The sequence below is a fragment of the Ostrea edulis genome, chromosome 8, assembly GCF_947568905.1.
Source record: "Ostrea edulis chromosome 8, xbOstEdul1.1, whole genome shotgun sequence".
Taxonomy (NCBI): Eukaryota; Metazoa; Mollusca; class Bivalvia; order Ostreida; family Ostreidae; genus Ostrea; species Ostrea edulis.
The window spans coordinates 53,765,067-53,779,252 of record NC_079171.1 but is presented as its reverse complement, the minus strand read 5'-3'; the positions used below and the strand labels follow the sequence as shown (position 1 = coordinate 53,779,252).

The following is a 14,186-nucleotide window of genomic DNA, read 5'->3' as shown; positions in this document are numbered from 1 at the left end:
GCCAGAAAAGCAGAAATTTATGTTGAAACCTTCATTACATTTTGTAGATTCAAGTTTTAAATCATGACCCCGAAGGTAGATTGGGGCAAGAGTGGGGGATCAAAGTTTTATATAGGAATATATAGGAAAAAATCTTTTCAATGTAATCTTCTTCTCAGGAACAGCCATTATTGGTCACATTGATATGGAAAAATCCTTAGGTAGGGTAGATTTAATTTTGTTCAAATCATGACCCCCTGGGGTAGGATTGGCCCAATTAATATTTCAACTTTTGAAACTGAATTCCTCTCTGCTTTTTCTAGCAGTAACCAAAGTGATCAAGTGAGTGATGTGGCCCATGGTCCTCTTGTTACTGTCGATGTTAGTAATTGAGTTTTCCCCGATTTAGAATATCTTTTTACTGTCGACATTAGTAATAAAGTTTTCCCTGATGTAGAATAAATATCTTTTTACTGTCGACGTTAGTAATAGAGTTTTCCCCAATGTAGAATATCTTTTTACTGTCGATGTTAGTAATGGAGTTTTCCCCGATGTAGAATATCTTTTTACTGTGTACAATACTGCGAGACACTGGCCTTTACTTAACATACACATCCTGTGGACGTTAGTAATTGAGGTTTCCCCAATTTAGAATATCTTTTTACTGTCGACGTTAATAATGGAGTTTTCCCCAATGTAGAATAAAGATCTTTTTACTGTCAACATTAGTAATCGAGTTTTCCCCGATTTAGAATATCTTTTTACTGTGAACTATATTGCGAGACACTGGCCTGTATTTAACATTTACATCCTGTGGACATTAATAATTGAGTTTTCCCCGTTTTAGAATATCTTTTTACTGTTGATGTTAGTAATTGAGTTTTCCCCGATGTAGAATATCTTTTTACTGTCGATGTTAGTAATGGAGTTTTCCCCGATGTAGGATAAATATCTTTTTACTGTCGACGTTAGTAATCGAGTTTTCCCCAATTTAGAATATTTTTTACTGTGTACGATACTGTGAGACAGTGGCCTGTATTTAACATTTACATTCTGTGGACTTTAGTAATCGAGTTTTCCCCAATTTAGAATATCTTTTTACTGTGTACAATACTCTGAGACACTGTCCTGTATTTAACATTTACATCCTGTGGACGTTAGTAATGGAGTTTTCCCCAATTTAGAATATCTTTTTACTGTCGACGTTAGTAATCGAGTTTTCCCCGATGTAGAATATCTTTTTACTGTCGATGTTAGTAATGGAGTTTTCCCCGATGTAGAATAAATATCTTTTTACTGTCGATGTTAGTAATCCAGTTTTCCCCAATTTAGAATATCTTTTTACTGTGGACGTTAGTAATCGAGTTTTCCCCGATGTAGAATATCTTTTTACTGTGAACTATATTGCGAGACACTGGCCTGTATTTAACATTTACATCCTGTGGAAGTTAGTAATTAAGTTTTCCCCGATTTAGAATATCTTTTTACTGTGGACTATCATGTTTTGGTAATAGGTAAACTTAAATTTGCCTAATTTTGAATTCACCCTTTTAAGATTAAAGTGCACTGTAAAATAAGTGGGTGTAGTAGAAAGGTTTGGCAGTGGGACCTAAAGATATCAAAAACTCGGAGTAAAATAAGAGGGTGTAATAGAAAGGTTTGGCAGTGGGACCTACAGATTTCAAAAACTCGGAGTAAAATAAGTGGGTGTAGTGGAGTGACTAATGCTATCTCAAATCTGTTCACACCAGATGACCTGAGGAGCTGAATTGTGATAGAGTGTTTAAAGTTCCTGTACTACTGCAATTTCTAAGGCAGATGAGAGGAGGAGGGATATGAGCATGATCCTAATGTTTTGCTTTCACAGCTGACAGAAGTAAATATTTATTTCTGGATTTTGATAGGTGACAAGGAGAAGTAACATCACACTGGCTGTTCAAAGAAGCATGCTGGTCTATGATGACGGGGTGATTGTTTATTGGTAAGAAAAGATTGTACACGACCTGAGCGAGATAAAGAGATAATACACAACCTGAGTGAGATAGAGATAATACAAAACCTGAAAGAGATAGAGAGATAATGCACAACCTGAGTGAGATAGAGAGATAATACACAACCTGAGTGAGATAGAGAGATAATACACATCCTGAGTGAGATAGAGAGATCATACACAACCTGAGTGAGATAGAGAGATCATACACAACCTGAGTGAGATAAAGAGATCATACACAACCTGAGTGAGATAGAGAGATAATGCACAACCTGAGTGAGATAAAGAGATCATACACAACCTGAGTGAGATAGAGAGATACAGTGGAACCCCGTTATTACGTTCCCCCTTTATTACGTTAGTCCGCATATTACGTTGGAATTTCAAAGCACAAAACCATTTCTTAACAAACCTATATAAAATATACCTCGTTATTACGTTGTCCTAAAATGCCGGGACTCGGTATTACGTTGTAAAAATTCCGACAAAAACGTAATAAACCCCTAATTATTCAATAATGATTCTCAAAATAATAAGCCATTCACACCTTGACTGCCTGAGGCAGTCACCACATAAATTTCCTGGTCTGTTTGGGGATTAGAGACGCTTGACTGATCACGCTTCGATAGATCTAGCGACATCAATACAGGTGAATACCACGTATAGAAGCCAGTGATAAACAATTAAATAATGTTTATTTAGAAATTGTACTCTATGAAATTTACTTCATTTTTCATATTTTGATAATCAAAGAAATAATTTCTCAACCACCTGCGTGTTCAGCATAGTGTGATTACCTTCGCTATTAAAACTCTATTCACGGACAGCTTTGGTACCAAACAAGAAAGATTTATCGTAGCAATGTTACAACCGCTTGGGTAACTGCTTGGACATAGGTGACTAAAGGTGTTCAATTAAAAAAATTGTTCGTTGTTTGGACATGCAGCTTGGGTGTTCGTAACTCTCGTCCATACATACACCAATCTATCGGCCGACTCGTGCACGGCATTTACCTCAGTGAATATTTTAAAATCCCTTGATGCGCACGTGATTTTAGTGCCGTCATTTAGCGTTATAAATGAAATCTTCGTGCATCATTATATTTTTTTTATGTGGATTGCGCTTAAATTGTTCTCCGTGCATGTTTATCGTTGGTGAGAAGTGTGTAAGTGTTGGGTATCGTGTGCGTTTTGTGTCTATAGTTTTGTTGTTTTTTGGGTGGGATTTTTTTTATTATGTTGTGTATTGTGTAATTAGAGAACTTAATAAAAACGATGTTTTGTTATTTTTTTAAATACGAATGTTGAATACGAACCGGAACGAGTTATTGAGAGAAATTTACATGAACGCATTGTTTTAAAGTTGAACAAAATGGCGGTCCAAACGAATGCAGAAAAAGCAACGTTTATCAAAACATCCTTATGTATCCTACACCGAAATAAAGAAAAGGGATAAGAACATGAAGAATTACGGACATTAAAGATAAGATGTAAATAAAACAAAGTATCATATTCTTTTAAACAAAGAAACAGTAAAGATATATTCACACACCCTTTCACGGAGTACCAACGGACGATATACAATTTCCAAATGATAATTTTAACGGATTTCACTGGGAACGTTTATTACGTTGACCCCGGTATTACGTTATTTTATCGTGACAAAATGGAAAACGTAATAACGGGGTTCCACTGTAATAGGTTTTGACACAACCTGAGCAAACTAGTATATATAGTATAGTGCTGTTAAGGGTCTTCGCTCGTCTCAATAGTCACACCGTAAACATATTACACAACCTGATTGAGATAGAGAGAGAGAGAAAGATAAGGAGAGATTGAGAACTTATGGATCAGTCTGACAGTTACATTGTAAACTCTGTACAGGGATATGTAAAATTGTAATTTTGATAGACATGCTTGTCCATTTCATCACACCATGGACCATCAACAAGCACTGACAATCGAACCTGTCCACATCTACCATCTGCTCATTGGTTCTGTATTTTGTAGCTCGGAGGGAAACTGTCCGTATGTGATTTCGGGGACCCCCATCAACGCCCAGCTGACCTACTTTGAGATGGAGGTCATTGGCCTGTCATCGCACTCTAGTGACGTGGGCATCGGACTCACCCATACTCTCGCCGACAGTATAGATATCATAGGCAAATCACGACATGAAATACAGTACTTGACAACAAGAAACTCCAATTATGGAAGGTAGTGCACAGTGTATTTAGAATCCTTCATGCTATGGAAGGATTTAAATTTGTGAGGGACGCTTATTGTGGATTATCCAAAATTCAGATTTTGCGATTTGTTGGGAGGTAATTTCAGTGGGTCGCTTGTCGTGGATTATCCAAATTTTAAGATTTTGTTGGGATGTAATTTCAGTGGGGGTGCTTGTCATGGATTATCCAGATTTTAGGATTTTGTTGGGATGTAATTTCATGGAAATGGTTTCCTTACATTGGAAAGTTGGGCCAAAAAATATTAATCAATAGTTTTTCAAGCAAGTTGAAAAGGTACTGCATGGATTTTTTAAATTAATTTATGTAAATGAGGTAACTTTTTTGCTGTGGATTATTATGGTAGACTTGCAGAAGGTTTTGATAAAATTGTAAGTTTGATCAAACAATTACTGAATGCATACTCATTTAGGTGCATGTGTTTAGGAATAATAGTATACACTTAATAAAGTAGCCTAATGTGAACTATTTTTTTTTAGAAAAATAAAAATTCCATTACATATTCTATATAATCATGTACATGTACATGAGAAAGAAATCAATAAAGGTAGCTTGATCATGCTACAGTCAACATAAAAAGAGAGATAATTCATGCTACAGTCAACATAAAAAGAGAGATAACTCATGCTGCAGTCAACATAAAAAGAGAGATAACTCATGCCACAGTAAACATAAAAAGAGAGATAACTCATGCTGCAGTAAAAGCGAAAAAGATTCCTGTCAGCCTCATAAAAATTTGGTTGAAGAAACTATTTATTATTTTTTTTGGCCTATGTATATTGTGTATGAAGTCTGTGGGATAGGAATAATAATTAATTCACAATAATTGATTCCCCACTAAATTAAAAGATTCCACAGTATTTTGAATTATGCCACTTATAAATTGTTGAATGAAGACTGTTTTCATTGAACTGCCAACATTAGTGTTGCTGTATAATTTTGTGTTTTGAGACAGTCATGATATCACTTGTATTTCTTTAATAGCATCTGATTCGATTAAGTTGTAAGGCAATGAATTAAATACGTGTCAGCATTAATTTTTGAATCACAACAGATTACAAGGTTTATCAGTTGATATATGTTGGTAAACTGATTGTAATAAGAAATATGTAACAAGGTTATAATGTTATTATTATACAGTAACGGATTGTAATAAGAAATATGTAACAAGGTTATAATGAGATTATTATACAGTAACTGATTGTGATAAGAAATATGTAACAAGGTTAATGTTATTATTATACAGTAACTGATTGTGATAAGAAATATGTAACAAGGTTAATGTTATTATTATACAGTAACTGATTGTGATAAGAAATATGTAACAAGGTTAATGTTATTATTATACAGTAACTGATTGTGATAAGAAATATGTAACAAGGTTATAATGTTATTATTATACAGTAACTGATTGTAATAAGAAATATGTAACAAGGTTATAATGAGATTATTATACAGTAACTGATTGTAATAAGAAATATGTAACAAGGTTAATGTTATTATTATACAGTAACTGATTGTGATAAGAAATATGTAACAAGGTACGTTATAATGATATTATTATACAGTAACTGATTGTGATAAGAAATATGTAACAAGGTTATAATGTTATTATTATACAGTAACTGATTGTGATAAAAAAAATATGTAACAAGGTTAATGTTATTATTATACAGTAACTGATTGTGATAAGAAATATGTAACAAGGTTATAATGGGATTATTATACAGTAACTGATTGTGATAAGAAATATGTAACAAGGTTAATGTTATTATTATACAGTAACTGATTGTGATAAGAAATATGTAACAAGGTTAATGTTATTATTATACAGTAACTGATTGTGATAAGAAATATGTAACAAGGTTAATGTTATTATTATACAGTAACTGATTGTGATAAGAAATATGTAACAAGGTTATAATGAGATTATTATACAGTAACTGATTGTGATAAGAAATATGTAACAAGGTTATAATGAGATTATTATACAGTAACTGATTGTGATAAGAAATATGTAACAAGGTTAATGTTATTATTATACAGTAACTGATTGTGATAAGAAATATGTAACAAGGTTATAATGAGATTATTATACAGTAACTGATTGTAATAAGAAATATGTAACAAGGTTATAATGAGATTATTATACAGTAACTGATTGTGATAAGAAATATGTAACAAGGTTATAATGTTATTATTATACAGTAACTGATTGTAATAAGAAATATGTAACAAGGTTATAATGAGATTATTATACAGTAACTGATTGTGATAAGAAATATGTAACAAGGTTAATGTTATTATTATACAGTAACTGATTGTGATAAGAAATATGTAACAAGGTTAATGTTATTATTATACAGTAACTGATTGTGATAAGAAATATGTAACAAGGTTAATGTTATTATTATACAGTAACTGATTGTGATAAGAAATATGTAACAAGGTTATAATGAGATTATTATACAGTAACTGATTGTGATAAGAAATATGTAACTAGGTTATAATGTTATTATTATACAGTAACTGATTGTGATAAGAAATATGTAACAAGGTTAATGTTATTATTATACAGTAACTGATTGTGATAAGAAATATGTAATATACAGTAACTGATTGTGATAAGAAATATGTAACAAGGTTAATGTTATTATTATACAGTAACTGATTGTGATAAGAAATATGTAACAAGGTTAATGTTATTATTATACAGTAACTGATTGTGATAAGAAATATGTAACAAGGATATAATGTTATTATTATACAGTAACTGATTGTGATAAGAAATATGTAACAAGGTTATAATGAGATTATTATACAGTAACTGATTGTGATAAGAAATATGTAACTAGGTTATAATGTTATTATTATACAGTAACTGATTGTGATAAGAAATATGTAACAAGGTTATAATGAGATTATTATACAGTAACTGATTGTGATAAGAAATATGTAACAAGGTTAATGTTATTATTATACAGTAACTGATTGTGATAAGAAATATGTAACAAGGTTATAATGAGATTATTATACAGTAACTGATTGTGATAAGAAATATGTAACAAGGTTATAATGAGATTATTATACAGTAACTGATTGTGATAAGAAATATGTAACAAGGTTATAATGAGATTATTATACAGTAACTGATTGTGATAAGAAATATGTAACAAGGTTAATGAGATTATTATACAGTAACTGATTGTGATAAGAAATATGTAAAAAGGTTATAATGATATTATTATACAGTAACTGATTGTGATAAGAAATATGTAACAAGGTTAATGAGATTATTATACAGTAACTGATTGTAATAAGAAATATGTAACAAGGTTATAATGATATTATTATACAGTAACTGATTGTGATAAGAAATATGTAACAAGGTTAATGAGATTATTACACAGTAACTGATTGTGATAAGAAATATGTAACAAGGTTATAATGATATTATTATACAGTAACTGATTGTGATAAGAAATATGTAACAAGGTTAATGAGATTATTATACAGTAACTGATTGTGATAAGAAATATGTAACAAGGTTAATGTTATTATTATACAGTAACTGATTGTGATAAGAAATATGTAACAAGGTTATAATGTTATTATTATACAGTAACTGATTGTGATAAGAAATATGTAACAAGGTTAATGTTATTATTATACAGTAACTGATTGTGATAAGAAATATGTAACAAGGTTAATGGGATTATTATACAGTATAAAATGGCTACTGCGAACCCCGAAGGACAGTGAAAAATAATAACCAAACTTCATTATATCCCAAAAAAATTTCATTAAATTTCCTCTCATTTGGCCCAGGGAATAAATATGACTTCTTATTAAATGTGAATTTGTTTATCTTTGCAAGCCAAATTAAGCGTCCGATTTGTTAAGATGAGAGTAAGTGAAATGGAATTTGTTGTAATTGAAATTTTGTTAGAAGAGTAAATTTTTTATAAGCATTAAATTAAATTTGTTATAATCCTCAGATTTTCTTAGTCTAAGAACAATGACAGAATTTGTTATACTTTAGTTTGAATTAGTTATAAACATGAATTGTGTTGAGTGTGAATTTGTTTTTATTTTGAATTGTTATAAGCGTGAATTCGTTGTCAGCATGAATTTGTGATAAATGTAAATTCATTATAAACGTGAATCCATTATTAGCGTGAATTCATTATAAGTGTGTATTCATTATAAGCATGAATTCATTATAAACGTAAATTCATTATTAGCGTGAATTCATTATAAACGTGAATTCATTATTAGCATGGATTCATTATAAGCGTGAATTCATTATAAGGGTGAATCCATTATAAGTGTGAATACATTATAAGCATATTTTACTATTGAAGATTTCATTGTGTCATGATAAATTGATAAATATTTTTCTTTGGTGATCTGTATGAATTCACAGTGTATATAGAAATAAGATACAAACACAAGCAGAGTAAAAAGCAATAATAATAAGATTGGATTGATGACAGGGTTTGGACTGACACGAATGAGTATAATTCGTCGGAGGCCTACAAGATCGAGGAGGGGGACATAGTGGGATGCGGAGTCCGGGCGAGTTTCCGTGACGACGGAAGTCTTATAGAGGAGCAGGAAGTGGAGGTCTACTTTACCAAGAATGGAAAGGAGGTATGCTGTGACTAATTACCCTCTAATTAATCAACTAATTAATTCTAATGACTGCATTAAATCTATGTTGTGTGTTAACTGTAGAAAGGCAGAAATCACAGAGGGCAAAATTAACGCTGTACACACAAATATCCAAATTAACGCTGTACACACGAATATCCAAATTAACGCTGTACACATGAATATCCAAATTAATGCTGTACACACGAATATCCAAATTAACCCTGTACACACGAATATCCAAATTAATCCTGTACACACGAAAATCCAAATAAACGCTGTATACATGAATACTAAGATTAACCTTGTACAGACGAATATCCAAATTAACGCTGTACACACAAATATCCAAATTAACGCTGTACACACGAATATCCAAATTAACACTGTACACACGAATATCCAGATTAACCCTGTACACACAAATATCCAAATTAACCCTGTACACACAAATATCCAAATTAACCCTGTACACACGAATATCCAAATTAACCCTGTACACACACAAATATCCAAATTAACCCTGTACACATGAATATCCAAATAAACCCTGTACACATGAATATTCAAATTAACCCTGTACACCAACGAATATCCAGATTAACCCTGTACACACACAAATATCCAAATTAACCCTGTACACACGAATATCCAAATAAACCCTGTACACATGAATATTCAAATTAACCATGTACACATGAATATCCAAATGAACCCTGTACACACGAATATCCAAATTAACCCTGTACAGTTGAATATCCAAATTAATGCTGTACACACGAATATCCAAATTACCCCTGTACACACGAATATCCAAATTAACCCTGTACACACAATATCCAAATTAACTCTGTACAGTTGAATATCCAAATTAACTCTGTACAGAGGAATATCCAAATTAACCCCGTACACACGAATATCCAAATGAACCCTGTACACATGAATATTCAAATTAACCCTGTACACACAAATATCCAAATTAACCCTGTACACACAAATACCCAAATTAATCCTGTACACATGAATATCCATTATTTACATTACTGAAACAACATATTCTTCTCTAGGATTAGCTGATCTCCAAACTGATATTGTTTATTAAATGAGAATGTTTTGTTATTAAGCAGAGATTGTTTATTGAATGAGAGAGTTTTGTTATTAAGTAGAGATTGTGTACTGAATGATTAAGTAGAGATTGTGTATTGAATGAGTAAGTAGAGATTGTGTATTGAATGATTAAGTAGAGATTGTGTATTGAATGAGAGAGTTTTGTTATTAAACAGAGATTGTGTATTGAATGATTAAGTAGAGATTGTGTATTGAATGATTAAGTAGAGATTGTGTACTGAATGATTAAGTAGAGATTGTGTACTGAATGATTAAGTAGAGATTGTGTACTGAATGATTAAGTAGAGATTGTGTACTGAATGATTAAGTAGAGATTGTGTATTGAATGATTAAACAGAGATTGTGTATTGCAGATGGACTACCAACACAAGATGAAATGTCGGTCGGAGGGATTGTTTCCGTTTTTTACTCTTAACAACAAGGAAGCCGTGCTCCGTATCCGCGGATTCAGCCCAGAATCCACGTTCAACAAGTTCACATTTCCACACAAGGAACAGGTAACATATGCTTTCATGTTTAAGACAGGTGAAATTGTTAAACTAAATTTAGGTATTGTCAATCTAATTAAAATACAGATCGCTCGGATGACGCACAGATCTCTATTTCAATCAGATTAAGGTGTTGTCATCCTTTTTAAGTGAATAATGCTTTTATTGACGGGGAGAAAAAAAACGTTCCAGATTTGACTGCAAAAGTTGTTCAACATAAGAATTAAGATTTGCAAACTATATTGATAAAGATCATTGATAATTAAGGTAGTACTCTACATCATCATAATGGCTGACTTCCTTTAAAATATGGATGAAAAAATTGATATCAGCAATATTTGACTTTTCCTTTTCCGTTTAGATACCTAGCCGAGTAGCTCAGTAGGTTAGAATACCGACTGCCGAACTGTAGGTCGCATGTTCAAGTCCAGCAGGGGTTTTTAAAATTTTTTCAGATTACCTTCTATTAAAACTGCATTTTTTGACAAAATAAAATAAATTTGAAAATTTTCAACTTCAGCATATTGTTGTACATATCCTCCACTTTTCATCTGCATAAAATTTCTCTGGTGTAGCATACCTCCTTTAAGCTTCTACTTAATCTGTTCAGGAATAATGCAATATATGTCTTTTAATCTCAAGTAATTATGATTTGTAATGAATAATACAATAGCTTTCTGAATCTAATATATCATAACTTATTGTGTATAATACAATAGCTCTCTTTTGATATGATATCGTATTTTGACTACAGTGCTCCGTGCCTGTGGGTGGTGCGCCTTTTGTAACCAATAGTTCTATTAATCTGATCTTTTGATTACAGAGCACCGTGCCTGTGGGGGGTGCACACTTTGCTGGCTGTAGGTTTACTGTGCTAGATGTGTCAGGTGACGGAAATGCTGCGGCCCTGAAAAGCAAAATTCCATTGGACAAGCTACCCTGTACACAGAAAATCAAGAACCATATTAGGACATTAGAAGGGTCAGATTAAGTTTAAAATTTTATTTAATACATACATATGCCAATTTATAATATAGTAGTTAAGGCTATATGGACCGTGGATATTGGCCTACGTAGCTGACTAGTAATGCAGGAGTTTTGGGTGTGATACCTGCTCTAGCTATGAATTTTCTCCTTTCCTGTATTATGTCTCTTTCAGGGGGAGACATTGTTTTTGTACTTTCTGTCTGTCTGTCCGTCTGTCTGTCACAAAATCATGTGAACTCGCTTCTCCTCCTATATGGCTTATCAGATAGACTTGAAACTTTGTATAAATTATGCTTCACTGCCAGTTATAAATGTGCATATTGTTAGGTCAGGAGGATTTAATTATTTTCCTAAAAGTTATGGTGGATCTAAGAGGGGTGGAGGATGTAAAATAGCCTGTGAACGATTCTCCTCCTACATGACTTTTCTGATAGATTTGAAACTTTGTACAGTACTTCATTTCCATTTATAGATGTGCATATTGTAGGGTCAGGACTTGAAGACTTTTTATGCCCTCCTCCCCTCCCCTCTCCTTTTAAAGAAGAGGGGCATACTGCTTTGCACCTGACGGTCGGTAAACCACATGTTGTCTGCTCAATATCTTGAAAACCATTCATTTGTTTGATTTTGAGGTCACATGGTCAAAGGTCAAGGGTCAAACTAGGCATTGGAATATACTGACCGCTTAATGTCTAGAGAACTCTTTGCTTGACAGAAATCAAACTTGGTACGCTGAAAGTCCTGCCAGGGGCATTAGAATTTGGGTTGTGTGTCTTAGAGGGTGAAAACAATTTAAGGAGGGAGGAAAACAAAGTAGCTAGAGTTATCTCTCTTTTTATGTTTATATGAAGGGTGGATGTAGGTCTGGATAGGTCAGTGGTTACAGTACACGACTCGTATCACAGGAGTCTCAGGTCCAGTTTCTGGTCCAGCCAGAATTATTTTCCTTTGTATTACTATACTGTTATCATCTTGAGAAAAGAATGAACGGGGATGGGGGTGAGGATATCATGTGAAGATTACAAAGAAAAACAAAATTAAGTCTTAAAAAAAAATAAATGGTGATTTCTTTCCAAAGGTCATTGATATTTTGCCTAAATTTATTAATTTTCACATACTTTGGTCAATGCTAAAAGTATAATACTTAGACACATAAGTCCATAGAAATTTTCAGAAAGTCGAATGTTAATTTACAGAATTTGTTACATTTGCTTTATCTTATAATGTCACCTGCGTTGTTTGTAGTTGTTTTTGATTTTCCTCTCTAGGGACTTGGACAGTTTAAACTTGGAAAACCAACAGAGATTATCGGAACTTCACAGAGTGCTGGAGAATTTGGACCGGCTCGCTAAGTCCCCAGACCGGGTCACTTTCCTGTCGGCCAAACTGTCCACTAAAGAGGTGCATCTATAGACTGTGAAGCTTTGTACTTGTTGCTTTGGGAATTAGTATGTCAGTTGCTTCAAAGAAGAATGTGATTTTTGAATAATTATGTATTTCAAAGTGTACTGGTATTTGATAAAACTACAATAAAACACCCTTATACTGAACAAGCTTAGAAGAAATTCACACTTATTGTGAAGTGATATTTATTTCCTAAGAGGAAGGTAATGTTTTATTGGACTTAGTGAAGTTTGTTATAGTGAAGTGTTTTATTGGACTTAGTGAAGTTTGGTATAGCGAAGTGTTTTATTGGACTTAGTGAAGTTTGGTATAGTGAAGTGTTTTATTGGACTTAGTGAAGTTTGGTATAGCGAAGTGTTTTATTGGACTTAGTGAAGTTTGGTATAGCGAACTGATTTATTGGACTTAGTGAAGTTTGGTATAGTGAAGTGTTTTATTGGACTTAGTGAAGTTTGGTATAGCGAACTGATTTATTGGACTTAGTGAAGTTTGGTATAGTGAAGTGTTTTATTGGACTTAGTGAAGTTTAGTAAAGCGAAATGTTTTATTGGACTTAATGAAGTTTAGTATAGCGAACTGATTTATTGGACTTAGTGAAGTTTGGTATAGCGAACTGTTTTCCGCAGACTCTAAAGGTTTGCTATACACCATGTTTTACCATATACAGAAGTTTAGCGAACTGTTTTCCGCAGCCCCTGAAGGTCCGCTATAAACATGTTTTATTGCATATATTGTGGTAAATGGAAACATTTTTCAAGGAAACATGCCTTTATCAAAAACAGCAAATTAAGGTGTTGTGTATTCATAAGAGAGAGAGAGAGAGATTGAGAGAGAGAGAGAGACTTAATTATCCAAAATTTTCATTTAACAACAATTTATTTCAAGGGGATAGAAGCATCAAAGATGTCCATCTTGAACGGCTTCCAGTCTCACAGAGACCAGCAGAGGGCGCTGTACAGTCTCCCTCAAACTCTGGTAAAGGTCGTGGAGGTCGCACGACAGGAGCTGAGAAAGCAGGGAATCTGCCATGTGGTGGAGTCTCGTTCGGCTAATCTATCCTGCCCAAGTCTGTATGAGATAATCAAACCGGTGTCTCCCAAGTATCTGACAGGAGAAATGTTTCTCAAACTCGTGGAATTATTGTTTCAGCAGGTAGAGTGCATTTTATTTTGCTGCTTGTAAACATGAGAAGTTATTTTGTGACAGTTTCGTAATTTTCCAAATATTAGTACATTACAATCAAACTTCGTTATTTGGAACACGATGGTGTTGAGAAATAACTTGGAGATATCTGAGGGTTCGAGATATCCGA

The 14,186-nt window shown here is 33.0% G+C and overlaps 1 protein-coding gene across 1 annotated transcript in view; it reads left to right on the top strand.

The window, feature by feature from the left end:
* LOC125661898 (uncharacterized) overlaps positions 1-14,186 on the top strand; it is a 140,072-nt gene that overhangs the window by 42,937 nt on the left and 82,949 nt on the right. Inside the window, 7 exon segments of the mRNA XM_056146460.1 lie at positions 1,884-1,960; positions 3,979-4,185; positions 8,711-8,867; positions 10,349-10,492; positions 11,307-11,464; positions 12,739-12,871; positions 13,760-14,026. Of these exon segments, the coding sequence (XP_056002435.1) occupies positions 1,884-1,960; positions 3,979-4,185; positions 8,711-8,867; positions 10,349-10,492; positions 11,307-11,464; positions 12,739-12,871; positions 13,760-14,026 (1,143 nt within the window).